This window comes from Tupaia chinensis, unplaced genomic scaffold (genome assembly GCF_000334495.1).
Source record: "Tupaia chinensis unplaced genomic scaffold, TupChi_1.0 Scaffold141165_1, whole genome shotgun sequence".
NCBI classification, from domain to species: Eukaryota; Metazoa; Chordata; class Mammalia; order Scandentia; family Tupaiidae; genus Tupaia; species Tupaia belangeri.
This window is the reverse complement of record NW_006201028.1, coordinates 1,197,989-1,218,423: the sequence shown is the minus strand read 5'-3', so window position 1 is coordinate 1,218,423 and position 20,435 is coordinate 1,197,989. Positions and strand designations below refer to the sequence as shown.

The following is a 20,435-nucleotide window of genomic DNA, read 5'->3' as shown; positions in this document are numbered from 1 at the left end:
TTCATTAGTTGATGGACATTCGGGTTGTTTCTACTTTTTGATTCTATGAATAATGCTGCCTTGAACTTTTTATGTACACATTTTTGTGTGGGCATTTTTATTTTTTTTTGGAAAGATTTTTGCTATATAGTACATGTACTTGCTAGAGAGATAGAGACAGAGACTCAAAGCAAGAAATCACTCCTCCCAGGGTCATGGCCATGCTGTAATCCCTTCTCCTTCTTTCTTCTCTTGGGATTTTGGACACATACATACATACATGCACACACGCACGCACAGACACACCCTTAGGGTGAGTTCAGGACTCGAACTGCAGTCAACCATGTGAAAATCCAGCGTCTTAATCCCTATGCCACCTGGTGGCCCCTGTGGGCATAAATTTTAATTTCTCTTGGCTATCTATTATACTTGGGAATGAGATTGCTAGCTCATATGGCAACTGTGGTTAACCTTTTGAGGGACTGCCTGTCTCTTTTCCAAAAGGGATCCACTAGTTTATGAAGAGAGTTTAAAAAAAAAAAAAAGTTCAAAAAGTTCATGAAGGAACCAGCAGTTAGCGTAATGGCTATGTCACTGAACTCTCACGTAGTTGACCATGGTTCGAGTACTGGACCCAGTGGCTTAAACTCACGCCGGGCGCCTGTGTGTGCATGGCCATCTCCCTGGGGGGTGATTTCTCGCTTTCTGTCTCTCTGTTTCTCTCTGTCTTTCTGGCGAGTGCACGCGCCCTATAGCAAAAACCTCTCAAAAAAAAAAAAAGTTTGTGGAAAAAATGAAATTAATGTACAAGTTTAGGCTTTGGCCTGGTGGTTAAGGTGACTGGATCCCACATGGCTAATTGTATGGTTTTAGTCCTGGACCTAGTGGCCTGAAAAACATGTCAGGCATGTGTGGATGACCAAAATCCTGAAAGGAGGGAGAAGTGAAGGAGAAGGAAATATGGCGTCACCTTGCCCCTGGGTGGTGCTTTCTTGCTTTCCCTCTGCCTCTCTCTGGCAAGTGCTCATACTCTGGCAAATTATAAAAAAAAAAGTATGAAAAAAAGTATGGTGCAAAAAAAATTTTTAAATCCACACATAATTTTTTTCATTTTGTGCATTTTCCATGAACTCTTTGAAGACTTCTTGCATATTTCCACCAGCAGTCTATGAGTGTTCTGCCTGGTCAGTATTATCTGTCTTTTTTTTCCCTATCCTAGTGGGTGTGATTTGGTATCTTGTGATTTTGATTTACATATTCTTAATGGCTAAGAAGGATATCTTTTTAAAAGATAAAAAGGCTGTCCCTTCCCAGAGAAGTGGCTATAAAAAGTTTGATGAGTTTCAAACTGGGAATCAGTATGAACCAAATTAAAAAAAAATTTTTTTTTATGTTTTTGTCATGTTGTATACCCTTGCTAGAGAGAAGAAAGGTAGAGCAATTCAGAGAGGGAAAGTGAGAAAGTACCCCTCAGGGGATGGCCATGACACAGTATTTTCTCCTCTTGGGATTTTGAGTATGCACATACATGCCAAGTGTGATTTTTTTCTAGCCTCTGGTTCCGGGACTTGAACTGTGTAGTTGGCCATGCCCAGGCCTCCTATTTGCCCTTTAATGGTCATTTTATAAAAACATCTTTCCTTTGAAGCTCAGATTCTTGGCTGCAACAAAAAACTCCAATCCTGGGACCAGCAGTTGGCGTAATGGTTGTGTCGCTGGACTCCCACGTAGTGGAACGTGGTTCGAGTCCCAGACCCGGTGGCTTAAACTCATGCCAGGCATGTATGCCCAAGATCCCGAGAGGAGACTGGAGGAGAAGGGATTGGGGCATGGCTATCCCCCCGGGGAGTGATTTCTTGCTTTCTATCTCTCTCTGTCTTTCTGGTGAGCATACGCACCCTATAGCAATAAACCTCTCCCCAAAAAAAGAACCCAATCCTGTTGACTTATCTCAAGTATGTGTATTGCCAGAAGTCAAGGCTACTGTAGTAGGGGGAGATTCCCAGTTAGGTGATTTTTTTTTTTTTTTTTTTTTTTTTAGGTAAAACAAGAAATCAGAAGAGACCACAATACAAAAAACAATTATTGAACAGCCCAAGGAAATTTAAAATACATGCTAAATTTAGTTGGAGAAAGTGTATATTCTTAGAACATAGGAGAATGCTGCTTTTGACTCCTTCAGGTAGGGAGAATCACATTGAAAGTAAATGAAGTTTAGTTTAATGACATTGGGTCCCTGCTCTTCTCTTCTCAAAAGGAAATCCTGAGTCATAGTGTTAATTCTCTTCAACTCTGCTCAGCCCTTCCTTCCTTCCTTAATTAAAAATAAAGTTTTCTTTGCTGAAGGCCAGCATTGGCAATGTGTTTTTCCAGTCCTGTTTTTTTTTTTTTTTTTTTTAAAGTTTTGCTGTAGAGCACACATGCTTGCAGGAGACAGAGAAAGAGAAAAAGAGGGTGAGAGAGAAATTGAGAAAGCTCCCCGTACAGGTGATGTTCACATAGCAATCCCTTCTCCCCCATTCTCTTTTTAGGGTTTTGGGGCACACATGCATATGTGCCGGTGTGTTTTTCAAGCCACCAGTCTGGAACTTGATCTGCACTGTGGGTCAAGAGGGATCTGGCCACCTTAACCACCATGCTACTGGCTGGCCCCTAATATCCTTTTATAAACTTTTTTTTTTTTTGGCTTTATCTGGAAGGTGTATTTAGGTTTGGCTCAGCTCCTCAATTTCTGTTGCCATCCCTGAATTCAGATTCCTGTGAAGTAGTCTTAGAGGTGTCTCGGGAACCTGGGTGCACGTGAGGGAACCTAAGCTATGCATGTATTAGGTTCCTGCTGGATATGGTGTTGACTCCTTTAAGACACAGAAAGCTTTTCCTTTCAGAAGCTGGTCATTTCTCATGGAATTCAGTGATTTAACACGGACTATCACTGTAGTAGTCCCTCCTTCATTCTTCTCTTGGGACTTTGGGCACCCATGCACATGTGCCTGGTGTGTCTTTTCAGCCGCTAGGTTCAGGACTAACTGCACAGTTGGCCATGTGAGATGCATTTGAATTAGATGCCATGCCACTGTCTAGCCCCAAGATTTGGTTCTTGAAAGTTATTAAGCTAGGCAGATGTTAGTCAAATGCCCATGTTCCAGATGTTCTGTGATTGCCAATTTAGTTTGGGTGTATAGAACACAGGCTGAGTCTGTGAGTGACTGGGTCCTGTCATTGTGAAAAGGAGAGTCCAGAGGATGCTGGATCTCAGGCTGTGATTTTCAGTAAGCTCACAGGGATCAGAAAAAGACTCCAGGAAATGAGATGGCAACAAGTTTAGACCATTGCATTTCTCAAATGTTGTAACATAGGATATGTGCTTAGTTGTCATCCATAGCTTCCTGTTGAGGAGAATGAATTTAGTCTTTTTTATTTGTTTGTTTATTAGTGTGTTGAGTAAGTCAGGTCAGAGTTTAAGTATACCTGGGGCCAGCAGCTGGCATGGTGGTTAAGGTGTTGGATTCCCACATAGCCGACCTGTTTGCATCCTGGACTTGATGACTTGAAAATCATGACAGGTGCCTGAGCATGCCCAAAATCCCAGGAAGAGAAAGGAAGAGATCTTGACATTGCCATCCTCCCTGGGGGAGTGATTTCTCACATTCCCTCTCTCTGTCTCTCTCCTGCTAGTGTGTGGGCCCTATGGCAAAAACCAAAAAACAGAACAAAACAAAACAAACAAACTAGGCCATCTATGGTCTATTGTATGGACAGAGTAATTGGGTGAGTCTTAAATGCTTTCAGAGAATGCTGAAAGGCCTGAGCAGTGAAAAGGTCTTTGGCAGTTCTTCTCATTCAGCCTCATTCCTCTGTGAGTCTGGGATTCCTTGAATTCTAAAGCATTCCCAGTTGTCAAAACATAATATGAGTGTGCGTTGGTTTATATTGGTCACAGACTCAAAAAACGTCAGAGCCAGAAATAAGAGATAGTCCAGCCACTGCTTTTGACAGATGGTAATGATTAATATTTATAAATGACTTTATAGTTTTACAGTGTACTTTTAAACTTTTGAAAAGATTTTCAGCCCTACTTGGGAAAAAAAACAACTTTGTTCTGTGTTATGTAGCAAGTTAGAAAGAACTGTTAGAATCCTGGTCTGTCCGCTGTCTCACTATTGATGAGCTTTTACTTTTTTTTCATTTTAAAAAAAGTTTTACTTAGCTTTACTTATTTATTTATTTTAATCTGACTGGAAAGGAACAGAGCAAGAGAGAGACAGAGAAAGTGAGAAAGCAAGCCAACAGGTCCGGGACTCTAACTGTGGGGAGTCCAGTGCCCTTAACCACCATGCCACCTGTCGACCCCTTACTTTTCATTTTTAAAAGAGATAGATGTAAGGAAATGGAAGCAATGGCTTAATGATTGAGTAGCAGAGTGGTAGTGTGGCTTCTTTCGGTCCCCAGCCAACATGGCAATGGAGTAGCTGTGTAAGGAGGGGAAGCAGGGTACTTGTTTTATGAATTGTTGTTAAAGTGATTATATTTTTCTCTTTCCCACTCTGTATCAGTTCTGGAATTGTTTATCTTAGACCAAATAGTTACAAGGGCTTTGCTTGTAAGAAGCTCTTTTTTTGTGGCTGTTTTCAGTGCTTTTTATGCTTTTGCCTGAGGTCTGTGTTATTTGAAGAAAAAGAAAAGATTTGCATCGGCTAACCGCAGAAATTCCTCAGTGTAGCCTATATTTTGCATATTTTGTGTTTGTAGTGTGAGAGTTGACTGTGACTTGATTAACCATATCCTTTTCTAACTTGTCAATGTGCACATGTGCTCACCAGAGATAGACTGGGAGAGGGAGAAGGCACCCCTTGTGGGTATGGCCATGCTGCAATGCTTTCCCGTTTCACTCTCCTTTTAGGATTTTGGGCATGCATATGTACATTATCAGACGTACTCATATGCTCTGGTTTTTCAAGCCAGTAGTGCCAGGATTTGAACCCTGGTTGGCTTTGTGGTGTCTAGTTTCTTCTCTATAGCACCTAACCACTGCTCTGTGGGGCCACTTCAGGCCACAGTCTTTACTTGCTGAGTCATAATCTCAAGGGGTGGGTCCTAGAAACCTATTTTTTTTTCTTAGATTTTTGCTGTAGGGTGTGTGTGCTCATTGGAGAGATAGAAAGAGATAGACAGAAAGCAAGAAATTACTCCCCAGAGGGGATGGCCATGACAAAATCCCTTCTCTCCCATTCTTCTCTTGGAATCTTGGGCCCACACGCACACACACCTGGCGTGAATTTATTTTTGGAGAGGTTTTTGCTGTAGGACGTGTGCACTCACCAGAAAGACAGAGAGATACAGAGAGACAGAAAGCGAGAAATCACCCCCCAGGGGGGATGGCCACACCGCAAGGTGTGGGTTTAAGCCACCGGGTCCAGAATTCAAACCGTGGTCGACTACATGGGAGTCCAGCGACATAGCCATTATGCTAACTGCTGGTCCCCACTCGGAGTGAGTTTTAAGCTTCCAGTTCCGGGACTCCAATGTGGTTGATTACGTGGGAGTCCAGCCACATAACCATTACGCCACCTGCTGATCCCTAGAAACCTGTATTTTAACAATCTGGGTGACCCCTCCCACATACTAATGTCTGAGAGCCTAATTTGGCTACTGTAAGAACTTTTTTTAAAAGAAATATTTATTTAATTTTATTAGTTTATTTTATTATTTTTAAAAATTTGATGAGAGAAAGAAAGAGAGTGAAAGTAAGAAAGCAAGCTGCCAGGTCCTAGACTGGAACCACAGTTGGCCATGTGGGCATCCAGCTCCTTAACCATCATGTCACCTGCCTGCACCAGCTACTGTAAGAACTTTAAGGTTACACATAGCTGCAAATTGTTAGGATTCATGTAGGTTTAAGTACCTGAGTAATTTAGAGACTTTAGTTGTGAGACCTGGGGTCAGCTTATTGTGAGGATTACATGAAGCGGAAACACACACACACACAGAGTAATTAGGGTAGCTGAATCCCTGCTGAGATAAGTGGTCACATGAAAGGACTTTTCCAAATTTTGGATTGCCTAAATTTATATTGAATAAACTTAATTCAGTTATTAACTGAATGTAACATCTTATACCAACAACCAAAATTTTCTTTCTACTTGAGATTTAGTGATCCCATTATAGGTGGTTGCTTCTCAGCAATCAATCACTGAACACCGTATTTCCTACCTTCCTCCATTCAGCCCATTTTGTGAGCTATAGCTCATCAGGTTCTGATGGATGTAGGACTAGAGGAAGAGGATTACATGTGACTAGAGCCTGTGGATTGTGCCTCCCTTCACGTATGTGTGTGTACTCTATCATAAATAAAGAGAAAAATGTTTATTTCACATTTGCAGAGGTTTTTTTGGTATACTTGCCAGAATGCATGTGTACTGACTAGGAGGGTAGAGGGGAAGAGAGGAGGTACCTCCTAGTGAGGTCATACTATAGTTCCTTTTCCGTTTCCCCATCCTATTGAGATTTTGGACACACACGAACAAGGACCTGGTGGGTTTTTCAAATTGCAAAGGTTGGGATTCAAACCACAGTTGGCCATGTGGAATTTGGTTCCCTTAACCACTATGCTATGGGGCCAGCCCCCCATCTTTTAATCTTTAAATTTTATGTAGTTTCTTAAGTGCATCTCAACTCTGATTAGAAATTGAAATATCCCTTTTATTTGGTATATCTTATCCAAGATATATGTATTAACAGATGTGTCCCTTGGGACTGGCAGGTGGTGTAGTGGGTAAAGGTGTTGGATTCCCAATGGCTGACCATGGTTCAAGTCCCAGACCTGGCAGCTTGCTTTCTTGCCTTCCCTTTCTCTCTCTCTCTCTCTCTCACTTTCAAATCAAGTTAAAAAGTAATAGTAATGAATGGAATGAATTAAATAATTCTGTAAAAAAAAAAAAAAAAAAAAGGTGTGTCCCATAAACTGTTTCTTAGGAAATGAGGTTACTTTATTTTGCTTGGATCTAAACCAGCATTATGTCGTGGAGTAGCTTTGTGCAGTTCAGCATCAACAAGGTTGATGTTCTCTCTCAGGTAACTTTTGGGATGTCTTCATATCTGTTCTCACCAGTTCAAAATTGTCATTGTCTCTGACATATATAATACATTTAACATCAATGTGTCACTTTGAGCTTTTGGTGAAGAATTTCTGATGACCTTTCAGATCACTTCAGGCAGAAGTTTTGTGGATCTGAATTTTTTTTTTAAAACTTGCTCACATGTGTATGTTTAAAAGGAGAGAATGTTGCATCTGTAATGGTGGAAAGGTGTGATACTTTTCTGTAACACTCCTGTAAGAAAAGACCGGTTAAAAAGAGAAAAACATAACACATTTATTTAATCAAAGTTTTGCATGCCATGGAAGTCTTAAGAAATGAAGACCCAGACCCAGGGAAAACAGTCTTTTTTTTTAAACATTTTTTTACAAAACAGTTAATTTGACTCAGTTCCATACTTTGTGTGATTGGTTGACAAATCTCTTATTTATTTTTTCTCTCTCTCTTTTATTTGCCAGTGGATGGGTTTGGAGAGAGAGAGAAAGGGAAAAAACACCTGCTAGTGGGGCATGGTCACATACCACGGTCTCTTCTTTATTTCTCTTTCCTGTTGGGATTTTGGACACATACATGCACCTGGTATATTTCTCAAGCCTCTGGGGCATTGCCATAAACCATGGTTGGCCATGTGGGATCAGGGTCCCTTAACCACTAGGTTACAGGGCAGGACCAAACCTGTCTATTTTTGATGAAGAATGTGGAAATGCATGATTGGACAAAAGGATATGAGCCAGTGATAATAGACGGAAGTGGGGAAATACAGCAAGGCCAGTCTGTTTAGATTTTTCTTGATCTTGGATTTGGGGAAGGATATCTTTGGAATGAGAGCCTTCAAGGGATAAGGGAGAGTGACCTTTACAGGTTTTATGGTTTGCCTTGAGGGAGAGGGATCCTAATTTCTATGACCTACCTTGAGGAAGAATTCTAGTTTCTTTGACTTGCTTCAGGGGAGAGAGGTGAGAGACAGGAGGGGGCAGGAGGTTAGAGAGAACTTTATTCTGAGGCCCTTCCAATCCCCTTCTGTTACAAGTACTCATCACACTGGGTCAGCAGGTGGCATAGTGGTTAAGGTGCTAAACTCCCACTTGGCTAACTGTGGTTCGAGTCCTGGACCTGGCAGCTTGAAACTCACGCCTGGATGCCATGCCCAAAACCCCTAGAGGAGAAAGGAGGGGAAGGGATTATGGCATGGCCATTCCTCTGGAAAGTGATTTCTCACTTTCTGTGTCTCCAGCGAGCGCACATAGCCTATACCAAAAATCTCTCTTAAAAAAAAGTACTCATCATGGCAAGGTCTTGTATTTTGAGGTATCATGTTCTGAATCTTGACACATAATCAACATAGGTTTCTCATGTTAGCAGGGTTTAAAATAATGTATCTAATTTCGGTTAGAATGTACAGTCATGTACTGCGTAAGGACAGTGGTTCGCATAAGATTACAATAGGTTATGTCATAGCCTTTGGGCCAGAACTGCTATATTCTAGTAATTAACCAAAATGACGAACAGAGGAAAGGCACCCCATATATGTTCTCTAGGCCTTTTAGAAAACATGGAGTGGGTCCTTTGGCGACATATATACGAATCTTCAAGAAAGGTCATATTGTAGACATCAAGGGAAGGGGTACTGTTCAAAAAGGAATGCCCCACAAATGTTACCATGGCAAAACTGGAAGAGTCTACAATGTTACCCAACATGCTGTTGGCATTGTTGTAAACAAACAAGTTAAGGGCAAGATTCTTGCCAAGAGAATTAATATGCGTATTGAGCATATTAAGCATTCTAAGAGCAGAGATAGCTTCCTGTAACCTGTGAAGGAAAATGACCAGAAAAAGAAGGAAGCCAAAGAGAAAGGTACCTGGGTTCAACTGAAGCGCAGCCTGCTCCACCCAGAGAAGCACACTCTGTGAGAACCAATGGAAAGGAGCCTGAGCTTCTGGAACCTATTCCTATGAATTCTTGGCATGATGGGTGTTAAAAATAAACTAATCTATGGTCTATTATTAAAAAAAAAAAGGTTATGTCATATAGCGTAGGTGTGTAGTAGGCTGTGACATCTCGGTTTGTCTGAGTACCGTCTACTCTGATGTTTGCAGGAGGGAATTGCCTAATGATGCGTTTCTCAGAACACATCCCTGTCGTTAAGTGATGCGTGACTGTATTTAGTAATACATATGTTTTAGTCTCTGTAAAAACGTACCCATTTAGGTTAATCTGTAAATGGTCAAATGTTTCCTGCCCAAATTAGGAGAAACATTTGGAGCTGTGGTTTTTTTGAGAATCTGATAAAGACTGTGGTTCTCTCCCTAGAAAAATGCACATATCTTGATGTAAAATTTTGTAAATCATTTCAGAGAATTCAGGGGTTCTTTTGAAGCTTCCCCTAAGCGTCACCCATTTAGGGTTATTCAAATTAAGTTAGTACTAACTGGCTAATAGCAATACAAATGTAATTTTGTTTTTGGCTTAGTCAAAGCATAACAAATAAACAAAGAACCCATTAGAATTCCTTATAGGCTTGCAGGCTTTAAAAAAAATCTATTATGATTTAGCTGAGCTGCACTTCCCCAGAGGCAGATTCACAAAGACCAGCATCTAGTTGAATAATTTTTAAGTTGCTATTAGAAATGGGCTTTAGTATGTAGGTTTTTGCTTTAGGGTATATGTGTTTGCTGGAGAGACAAAGAGTCAGAGAGGCGGAAAGCAAGAAATCACATCCCAGAGGGGGTGGCTATGCTGCAGTTCCTTCTCTTCCACTCTCCTCTTGGGATCTTGGACATGCACAAAAACATGCATTTCAAATCACCAGGTCTGGGACTCAAACCAAGGTGGGAGTCTAATGATGTAACCATTATGCTGTCTGTTGGTCCTTGAGCTTTTTTTAAAAGATAGAATGTGGACTGCAGGTGGTGTGGTGGTTAAGGGCACTAGAGTCCCACATGACTGACTGCAGTTCAAATCCTGGACCTGGTGGCTTGCTTTTTTACTCTCTCCCTCTCTCTCTATCTCTGTCCCTCTCTGGTTAAATTTAAATAAATACGTAAATAAATAAAGTTCAATAAAATAATTCTTAAAAAAAAGAAGAGAAAGAAATTGGCTTTAGTTCTCTTGTCTAGACCTGGTGTTTTTTGTGTATTCTGTATGCGTTGGGCAAATAATTAGTTGTTGTTTCTAGGACTATAGGACAGTTGTGGTTGTAATGGCATATTCCTAATGCTGTTTAAATTTCCATGAAACTGAGGAATTAAGGTTTCTATGACACGTTTTGGGAGATAGTCTGTGTAAGGTGTTTTGGAGGCATTAAATTTCCTTACTACTTATTCCTCAAACAGAGCCTTCAGTCAACAATGAAAGATTGAATTGTTTGAATAAAAAGACCTAAGAAAAAAAACACCTTAGGTTTCTGAATTCCCTTCCCTTCTCCCTTTTTTTTCCCCTAGGAATTATTTTATTTAACTTCCTTTATTCCCTCCTTCCTTCCTTTTCTCCTTACCAGAGAGGGACAGACTGAGAGAGAGGGAGAGGCTAAGTGAGAAAGTAAGCTGCCAGGTCCGGGACTCAAACCTTGGTCAGCCATGTGGGAGTCCAGCGCCTTTAACTACCACACTACCTGCTGGCCCCCCGAATTCCCTCTTAAATGTTACTGAAATGAATTCGAGTTTTTCTCAAGGCCCTCATACATTTTGTGTACCTCCTTTCCTCTTGCGTGAGTACTGTGCTCCTGCTGCAGTCTGATCTGCAGTTTTGTCTAAGGTTGGAATTCTCTGTGGTACCTTTACTCAGACCCTTACACTAAGACGACTTTTCCCTCAGCTTGTGGAAAGGCAGGTCAGGAGGTGGGGCAGTGGTAGTGGGGACAGCCACTTCTCCCTGTGGTTCTTAGCCTCTCCCTCCTTTTTGGCCACACTCTGCATCAGCATGTCATGCCCATCAGCATGTCTTGCCCATCTCTGGCTCCATTTTTCATCACACTTGTTTAAGATTCTCCCTTTAAACAGCCCCCTGTTTTGTCCTCTGAATGCTCAGCGAGCTGTAGGGAATATTGTATAGCCGTGTTAGGAAAACATCTTTCTCCAAAGGCTTTCATATAGGACAGCGGTAGCTTCTTGTGTACGCTCAGAATTTTATGGTTTTTACTGAGGGGATTTTCTAGCCTAGTTTGGAAGAAATGAGCAAACTGACAAAAGTGAAGAAGCTTAAGAGGAAGAAATAGTTATCTTGTCTCAGAACTAAGTGCTGTTTAAAAATACATTCTGAGAATTTCAGACTGTAGACAAGATCATGATGTCAGCTGCTTGCTGCTTAATTACTGTGTACAGTAAGTGCAGGCTTGCCAGGGGTGGGCTCTTTGCAGGTGTTCCGAAAGCTCTGAGATGAGCTCTACATAAGCCATGGGCTTTTGTTTGCTGCAGTTAATACCAGCTGCCTGCTGATTTTGCCAATCTTCTTTAGTGAAGATTACCAAGTGTATTTTGAGAGATGAAATTTGCTCAAATTTTTTTCAGAAGCATCAGTTTGAAAAAGTGATCAGGAAATGAGAATAGAAATTGTGGCACTTGCTTTTTTTTTTTTTAAAGAATTATTTATTTAATTTTATTTATCCATCCATTTATTTTAATTTGACCAGAGAGAGGCAGAGAGAGTGAGGGGAAGTGAGAAAGCGAGAAAGCAAGCCGCCAGTTTCAGGACTTGAACTGTGGTCGGCCATGTGGGAGTATCCAGTGCCCCAACCACCACGCCACCTGCTGGTCCCGGCACTTGCTTTTACTAACAGAAAGAAGGTCGGGTCTTGTCAGAAGTTTATGAATAAGTGATCTGTTTCTGTTGATGAACAAAAACTCAGAAAGTGGGGAAAAGATTTTAGTTGTAAAAGTAATAACTTTCAAACTAGAATTAATTAGTTTCTGGAGCAGAATTATTTATTTTTTAAAAAAGAGTTAATTTATTTAATTAATTCCATTTGTCATTATTATTTTGACCAGAGAGAGACAGAGATAGAGAAAGAGGGAACGAGAACGCAAGCCACCAGGTCCAGGACTCGAACCACAGTTGGCCATGTGGGAATTCAGCACCTATAACCACCATACCACTTGCCAGCCCTGCCTGAGAATTATTTTAAACTCTTCATTTTTAGAAACTTTTAAGATACCTGGGATGGTATAGGGTAGAGGACTTTCTGACTTTAACTTTATATCATCCTGTTATGGTGAAGGATGCATCTTCCTTAATAATCACTAGCCCTGGGCCAGCTGATGACGTTGTGGTTAAGGTGGCTGGATCCCACATGACCGACTGTGGGATTTGTGTCCCAGATCCAGCACCTTGAAAAGTGGCGGGTGTGTGTGCATTTGTACTCCAAAACCCTGAAAGGAGAAATAGAGGAGAATGGATTATGGCATGACTCCCCTACCCCCAAGTGCTTTCTCACTTTCGCTCTCTTTTTGTCTCTCTGCAGCAAGTACATGTGCCCCAGTTCCCAACTAACTTACTAAAACTGTAGTTCCAGTAGAATTAATTTTGTCATCTAGAGCCCCTGAATTGGGTCCTGTGGAAGTGTGTTCTGAATGGTTAGACCACATAGGCCTCCCAGATGATAACTTTTCTGTAGTTGTGCATGTTTTTTTTTCCTATACATTAGATTTTTTCAGGGTAGGTACTTTGGTTTGTCTCTAGTCCTCATAGTACTCAAGTCTTTTGTATAACATGTTTATTCAGTAAATAGCATAGAACTTAATGGAATTGACCTTGATCATATTTCTTATATATTTTTCTAAGACACCTACTAAATTTATTTGTTTGAACTGTTGGGTCATTGAGAAAATCATGACATCTTTTTTTCTTTCTTTTTTTAAAGAATTATCTACCTTTATTTATTTATTCATAGTTAATTTCAGTTTGACCAGAGAGGGACAAAGTGAGAGAAAGAGAGAGAGAGAAAGTGAGAAAGCAAGCCGCCAGGTCTAGGGTTTGAACCGTAGAGAATCCAGCACCTTTAACCACCACGCCATCTGCTGGCCCCATGATGTATTTTTTCTATGTTTTTCTCTTTTAAATGATTTTTAAAAAGATTTATTTAATTATTTTGATAATTTTCATTGTTTTTTTTTTTTTTTTTTTTTTAATTTGCTACAGGGCGGGTATGCTCATGGGGGGATGGGGAGTCGGAGTGAGAAGGCAAGCTACCAGGTCCAGGACTCAAACTACATTCAGCCATGTAGGAGTCCAGTGCCCCAACTGCTGTGCCACCTGCTGGCCCCTTTTTATGTTTTTCTATGCAAAAATGTGTCATGACTTTTCCAGTACCCTAATATTTAGGTAGATTTAATTTTTTCTCCCCCCCCCAACCCCCTTAAGAAAAGCAGCATTTGGTGCTGTGTACTTGTAGGTGAAGCACTAAGGACTTTATATAGTAATTTGATATTGGTTGAGTTCTTCATTCTACTTTTATTTATTTTTTTAAAGAATTATTTTAATTTTTAAAGATTTATTTTATGTGTTATTTTTATTATTATTTTATTTGACCAGAGAGAGGCACAGAGAGATAGAAAGGGAAAGTGAGAAAGCAAGGTGCCAGGTCTGGGGTTCAGACTGCAGTCAGCCATGTGGGAGTCCAGCACCTTAACCGCTGCATCACCTGCTGGCCTCAATAATTATTTTATTTAATTTTATTTATTTATTTACTTTTTAATTTGACCTGAGAGGGACAGAGTGAGAATGAGAGTGAGAGCAAGACAGAGAGAAAGAAAGAGGGAAAGTGAGAAAGCAAGCCACCAGGTCTGGGACTCGAACTGCAGTCAGCCATATGGGAGTCCAGCTCCCTCAACTACCATGCCACCTGTCAGCCCCTCATTCTACTTTAAAAAAAAAAAAGTCATAGGGTGTATGTGCATGTTGGAGCGGGGGGAGCGGAGAGAAGGAAAGTGAGAAAGCACTCCCGATAGAAATGGTCATGTTGCAATCCTTTTCCTCCATTTTCCTTTCTCTTCTGGGATTTTGGATGTGTATGCACACATACCAGATGTGTTTTTCAAGCTGCTGGGTCTGAGACTTGAACCACACAGTTGAGTATGTGGGATCCAGTTCATGTAACCACTGGGCCATGGGCTAGCTCCTTGGCTGTTTTTTTTTTTTTTTCTTTCAATTTTGCCAGAGGGTTTATGTAACTCACCAGAGAGAAAAAGAGAGAGGGGTGTGAGAGAGCACCCCTCATGTGCCTTGGTCGTGCCACAATTGCTTCTTTATTTCTCCATCCTCCTGGGATTTGGGGCGTGCATGCACACAAACCTGGCGTGTTTCTGAAGCCACAGGATCTAGGACTCCAGCGGTGCAGTTGGTCATTTGGTATCTGGCCGCCTCAATCACTGGGCCACATGCCAGTTCACCATTCTATCTTCTTGTAATTTTTTTCACACTAAATTGTGATCATTAGTAGGTCTATGATCAGCATTTTTTTGTTTTAATAATGTAGAAAATATGAGAGAGTATCATACATAGGGTAAGTATTGTCTTAAGAAATTTTTGTTTTAGGTAAATACATACATGTATATATTTATTGGTTCATGAAATAAAATGTATTTGGTACTGGAGTCATGGTCAAAAAAGTTTGAATAATACTGCTTTATTGTAATCCTCTGTTATTTCATTTATCATATAGCATTATGCCAGTACATACAGGCTTCTAAAGCCAGGGATGGTGCCAGAACTTTCATTTCAAGTACGACTGAAGGTAAAAACAAAAAAATGAGAACACCCTAAGCTTTCTGATGGTTCTTACATATGTCTCTCCAGTGGCATTTTGTACCCTTTGGCCTTCTAACTTTCGTATGTCTTTTTTTGATCAATAGATTTTTCAAATTTGCATCCCTCTAGGTGGTGGGTTCTTTGGTTCTTCCTCTCTTGACTTTAATGTTCTTATTTTAATATACTGTAGTGTTTTCAGGAGAGGGAAGAGGGGAAGTAAAGGAGAATTCTAGACATTTCCAGTGATTCTGAATTCACTGATAGTTTATTAGATTTATTCCAAAATCTGCTTTTGTAATATTCTTATATCTTTTAGTTTCTTTGTATTTTCTCAGAGATCATAGCAATACATAGTATATTCTGAACTTAAAATAATTTGTTCTTCCATGCTGTTTTCATTTGACTTTAAGCAAATGAAGTGTGACTTTCAGGAAAAAGAGATAGATGTAATTTTTCAGCATTCCTTGTGCTTTCTCCCCTCTTTCACAGGGAAATTAAACATTGCGTTGTAGTAATAATTTTATTTTGAAGAAAAGTAAATACAGCTAGTGGTGTTCAGTATTAACCATGCTACACTTTTTCAGCTTTTTTACTGACCTAATAACTTCAATGCCTTTCCTTTTCTTAGATGGTTGGCATACTAACCCCTTGCCTTCATTTCTGTATCTTGCTGGACTACCAATCTCAGATATTCATAACACTGTGATTCAAAGGAACTTTGAGGAGATGATTTTCTTTATTGTCTTTCTTACAGGAGAAAATTTTGAGCAGACACCATTGAGACGAACATTCAAATCTAAGGTCCTTGCACGATATCCTGAGAATGTAGAGTGGAATCCCTTTGACCAAGATGCAGTGGGAATGGTTAGTATATTTTAGCTACAAGTAAGAGATAATTTATAGAGTAATTTATATTAAGAGTTTGAGTCCAGGCTCTGTTGCTAGTGGTTCTACTAAGTATCCATGACTTTTGAAAAAGGGGTTGTAATGAATAGTCTTCATGATTCTGCATTTTGGTCAATATATTAAATATTCAGAAAATATCAACTATATTGGAAGTCACATTTTTTAAATTGTTTCAGACACATATGTAGTATTAAATCAGTGAATTTCTTCATGGTACTAAGCTATTGATTGCATATCTCATTGAAATTACATAAGTGACTTTTGAAGTAATTTTCTCTCATTCTGCATTGTACATATCTTGAGTAATAGAGCAAAAATGTGTATTTTTGTTTTACCGTAATTTTATATAGAACAGCATTTAAAACCTCTTTGTAGATGAACACTACTATGAGTAAGTTTATCTTTATTGAGTATTCACCATGTTCAAGGAACTTAAAATTTTTTAAATTTTAATTGAAGGTTTTTGCCATAGGGTATGTATAGGGTATGTGTGCTTATGAGAGAGAGAGAAAGAGAGAGAGGGAGAAATTATCCTCCGGATGGGATGGCCACTTCATAATTCCTTCTCCTCCAGTCTCCTCTTGGGATTTTGGGCATGCACACACACATGCCTGGTGTAATTTTCAAGTCGCCAGGTGTGGGATTTGAACTGTGATTGGCTGTGTGGGATTCCAGTGCTTTAACTACCACATCACCTGCTGACCCTCAAGGTACTTTAATAAGCATTTTACATGAATCAACTCATTTAATTCTCATAGTAAGCCTTACACAGATAATAGTAAATAAACACACACACATATTTTAAGATGAGGAAACTAAGATCCAAGAAGTTAAAGAATGTGTTTAAAATTGCACTGCTAAAAAGTAGTTGAGCTGGAATTTGAGTCCTATAGTCGGGTTCCAGACCTTTGCCTATAAGCATTTCTCTGTACTGCCTCTATTAAATTTTATTTATTTATTTATTTTTGAGAGATTTTTCACTATAGGGCGCATGCGCTCGCCAGACAGACAGAGACAGACAGAGAGACAGAAAGTGAGAAATTACCCCCCAGAGGGGATGGCCACGCCGCAATCCCTTCTCCTCCATTCTCCTCTCGGGATCTTGGGCACGCATGCACACACGCCCGGTGTGGGTTTTAAGCCACCGGGTCCGGGACGCAAACCGCGGTCGACTATGTGGGAGTCCAGTGACATAGCCATTACGCTAACTGCTGGTTCCCTCTATTAAATTTTTAGTAGTAGTCTGTAGTTTTTAGAGGGTGATCTTTTTTGATGCACACAGTAACCCTGGGAGGTAGATATTGTAAAATGTATTATCGTTATTTTGTAGTTGAGGACATTGAGTCGTCTTCTTTTTTTTTTTTTTTAAAGAATTATTTCATTTTGGGAACCAGCAGTTAGCGTAATGGCCATGTCGCTGGACTCCCACATAGTCGACCGCGGTTTGCGTCCCGGACCCGGTGGCTTAACAACCACACCGGGCGTGTGTGCATGCGTGCCCAAGATCCCGAGAGGAGAATGGAGGAGGGATTGCGGCGTGGCCATCCCCTCTGGGGGGTGATTTCTCGCTTTCTGTCTCTCTGTCTCTCTCTGTCTGTCTGGTGAGCGCATGTTCCCTATAGTGAAAGACCTCTAAAAAAAAAAAGAATTATTTAACTTTATTTGTTTTAATTTGACCGGAGAGGGACAGAGTGAGAAAAAGAGAGTGAAAGTGAGAAAGTAAGCCGCAATTTGAACTGTGGTCAGCCATGTGGGAGTCCAGTGCCCTTAACCACCATGCCACTTGCTGGCCCCAGAGGACAGTGAGTCTTAGAGATTCTTAAGTATTTTTGTCTCCTATTCTAGTGCTTATTTCATTTTAACATGCTGCATTCTAGGAACACCTAGGTATTTAGAAGCCAAGTTCCAGGCTAAAGGATACAATGTAGGCCTTTGTATTTGTTAACCCAAGCTGTTGATATTTCATTTGAATGGTTGTATAGCCTGGTTTGCATAAAACTAGAAAATAGGGACTGAATAATTCAAGTTCAAGACATTTTGATTAACTCTTCAGATTTCTTTATATAAAACTTATCTGAATTAAAGTGAAAAAGTACATCTTTATCCTCGTATGTCATTCCATTGGTTTATATGAAATGAGCATCACCACCCCCCTTTATTTTTTGAGAGAGGTTTTTTTGATGTAGGGTGCGTGCACTCACCAGAAAGACAGAGAGACAGAAAGCGAGAAATCACCCCCCCCCCAGGGTGGATGGCCACATCACAATCCCTTCTCCTTCATTCTCCTCTCGGGATCTTGGGCACACACGCACATGCGCCTGGCGTGAGTTTAAGCCACCGATTCCAGGACTTGAACCACGGTCGACTACATGAGAGTTCAGTGACATAGCCATTACGTTAACTGCTGGTCCCAAGAACACCCTTTTTGATGTGAAAAGCACTCCTTATTGATGACAAAATTTTGTAAGCTGGTAGAGTATAAAACTGCAAGTTTATTTTATTTTTAGATTTGAAGTTGTTATCTATCTGGTTTTTAGATGTATTTCTAGCATCATTTCCTGAAGCATATCTTACACCCTATCATGATGTCGTATTTAGTCTTCTACCATTTCCTAAAGTCTCTAAGCATTCTTTTACTTGCATATCTGTGCATTTTCCTTTCCTTTTTTTTAAAACAAAAATTATTTATTTTATTTATTCACTCATTTATTTTAATTTGATCAGAGAGAGAGAGAAAGAAAGTGAAAAGCAAGCCACCAGGTCTGGGACTCAAACTGTGGTTGGCCATGTGGGAGTGTTCAACACCTTAACCACCACGCCACCTCTTGGTCCCCATTTTCTTCATGTCCTGGAAAAAACATTCTTTCCCTTGTCTCTCTGATGTATTCTAGTATAACTTCCTTTCTAGAGCTTTTCCTGATATTCCTAGACTGAGTTATCTGTTTTGTGTTCTTTTGGTAGTTTGTATTCTCCTAGCAGTTTCTGTATACTTCTGTATAGCCTTAATGACTGCATTATAATTTTATTTACTTGCATGCCTTTAATGGGAGAGCTTTAGGGCAGATAAACAACCAGCATAGTAAATGCCTATACATAAATAAATGGTGGTGGTGTTCAATAAAGAGCAGCAACAGTGAGTGATTTCATTGCTTATTGCCTTGTTGTCTTTTGCAGCTATGCATGCCCAAAGGGCTGGCATTCAAGACCCAGGCTGATCCCAGGGAGCCCCAGTTCCATGCCTTTATTATAACAAGAGAGGATGGTTCACGAACATTTGGGTTTGCCCTCACATTTTATGAAGAGGTGACTAGCAAGCAGATCTGCAGTGCAATGCAGACTCTCTACCACATGCACAATGCTGAGTATGACGTCCTACATGCTCTCCCTGCTGATGCTCGAGACCAGAGTGGCATGGAGGATGGTGAAGGCACTCCTGGGACCAAACTGCAGCGCTTCAACTCCTACGACATCAGCCGGGACACTTTGTACGTCTCCAAGTGCATCTGCCTCATCACTCCCATGTCCTTCATGAAGGCATGTCGGAGTGTGCTGGAACAGCTCCATCAGGCAGTCACTTCACCTCAGCCCCCTCCACTGCCCCTTGAGAGCTACATCTACAACGTACTCTATGAAGTGCCACTCCCACCTCCTGGCCGGTCCTTGAAGTTTTCTGGGGTTTATGGGCCAATAATCTGTCAGAGACCAAGTACCAATGAGCTTCCCTTATTCGACTTTCCTGTCAAAGAGGTCTTTGAACTGCTTGGGGTGGAGAATGTGTTTCAGCTTTTCACTTGTGCCCTTCTCGAGTTTCAAATCCTGCTCTACTCACAGCGTAAGTGTGCTTACTAGCACTTATTTGAGCTCTGCTTGCATAGGGGTTCCCTTTACATAATCAAATACGGTGGGACTGATCTTAAAACTTAAAGGCTGCTATAGTGTGAATGAAACCTAGATCTTTTGCAGGTAGGTGATGGAGGGCAAACTGATGGAACACAAAAGGGCTAACATTTTTTTTTTTAAATTTTATTTGTTTACGTTGATTCACTGTACATCATTACAGCATACAAAATGAGATTTTCCATCCAGAGTACACTGTATATTGTCTCAATCAAGACCATCAACTTACATGTTATTGTCAACAAATAATTTTCCATTTCTTGTTTCTTGTATGTTTTGCTTTTCTCCTCCCATCCTTGATTCCCTATCTCTTACCCTCTGCCATCTCTATACTGTTTCCCCTCCCACATTTTATTGAATTACTAAAGATCTTAATTAATCTAACTATTTTCATAGCAAACACAGCTGATACATACATTTCCATGAACACAAGTCTAACTTTAGGCATCCTATAAAGTAGCACCTAGCTGGGGCTATATATCTTACTGTGGTCATTGAATGGATTTTTTTTTTTCTGAAACTTTTCTTTTTTCTGTCTAAGCATCACCACAGCATACAAAACGTGATTTCCCATCCAGAATATATTGCATAGTGACTTAATCATGCATATTATTATCAACAATTTTCCATTTATAGTTCCTAGAATTTTTTACCCCTCTTTCTGACCCTCTATCCTTTCCCCCTATCTTCTCAAACTATCTCTGGTATCTATAATTGTCTTTCATTCCTTTTCCACCCACATTGTATTGATCACACAATTTCTTAAATAACTACTTTCAATGGTAAGTTCACATGGTACTATTAAGAAAACCAGTTTT

General features: G+C 40.3%; 1 protein-coding gene across 1 annotated transcript in view; it reads left to right on the top strand.

The window, feature by feature from the left end:
• Window positions 1-2,040: 2,040 nt before the first annotated feature.
• The window catches only part of DENND5A (DENN domain containing 5A), a gene marked incomplete in the record, with an annotated part of 83,766 nt that continues 65,371 nt past the window's right edge, over window positions 2,041-20,435 (top strand). Inside the window, 4 exon segments of the mRNA XM_014581889.2 lie at window positions 2,041-2,161; window positions 14,729-14,800; window positions 15,569-15,678; window positions 18,895-19,552. Coding sequence (XP_014437375.1) covers window positions 2,140-2,161; window positions 14,729-14,800; window positions 15,569-15,678; window positions 18,895-19,552 — 862 coding nt within the window.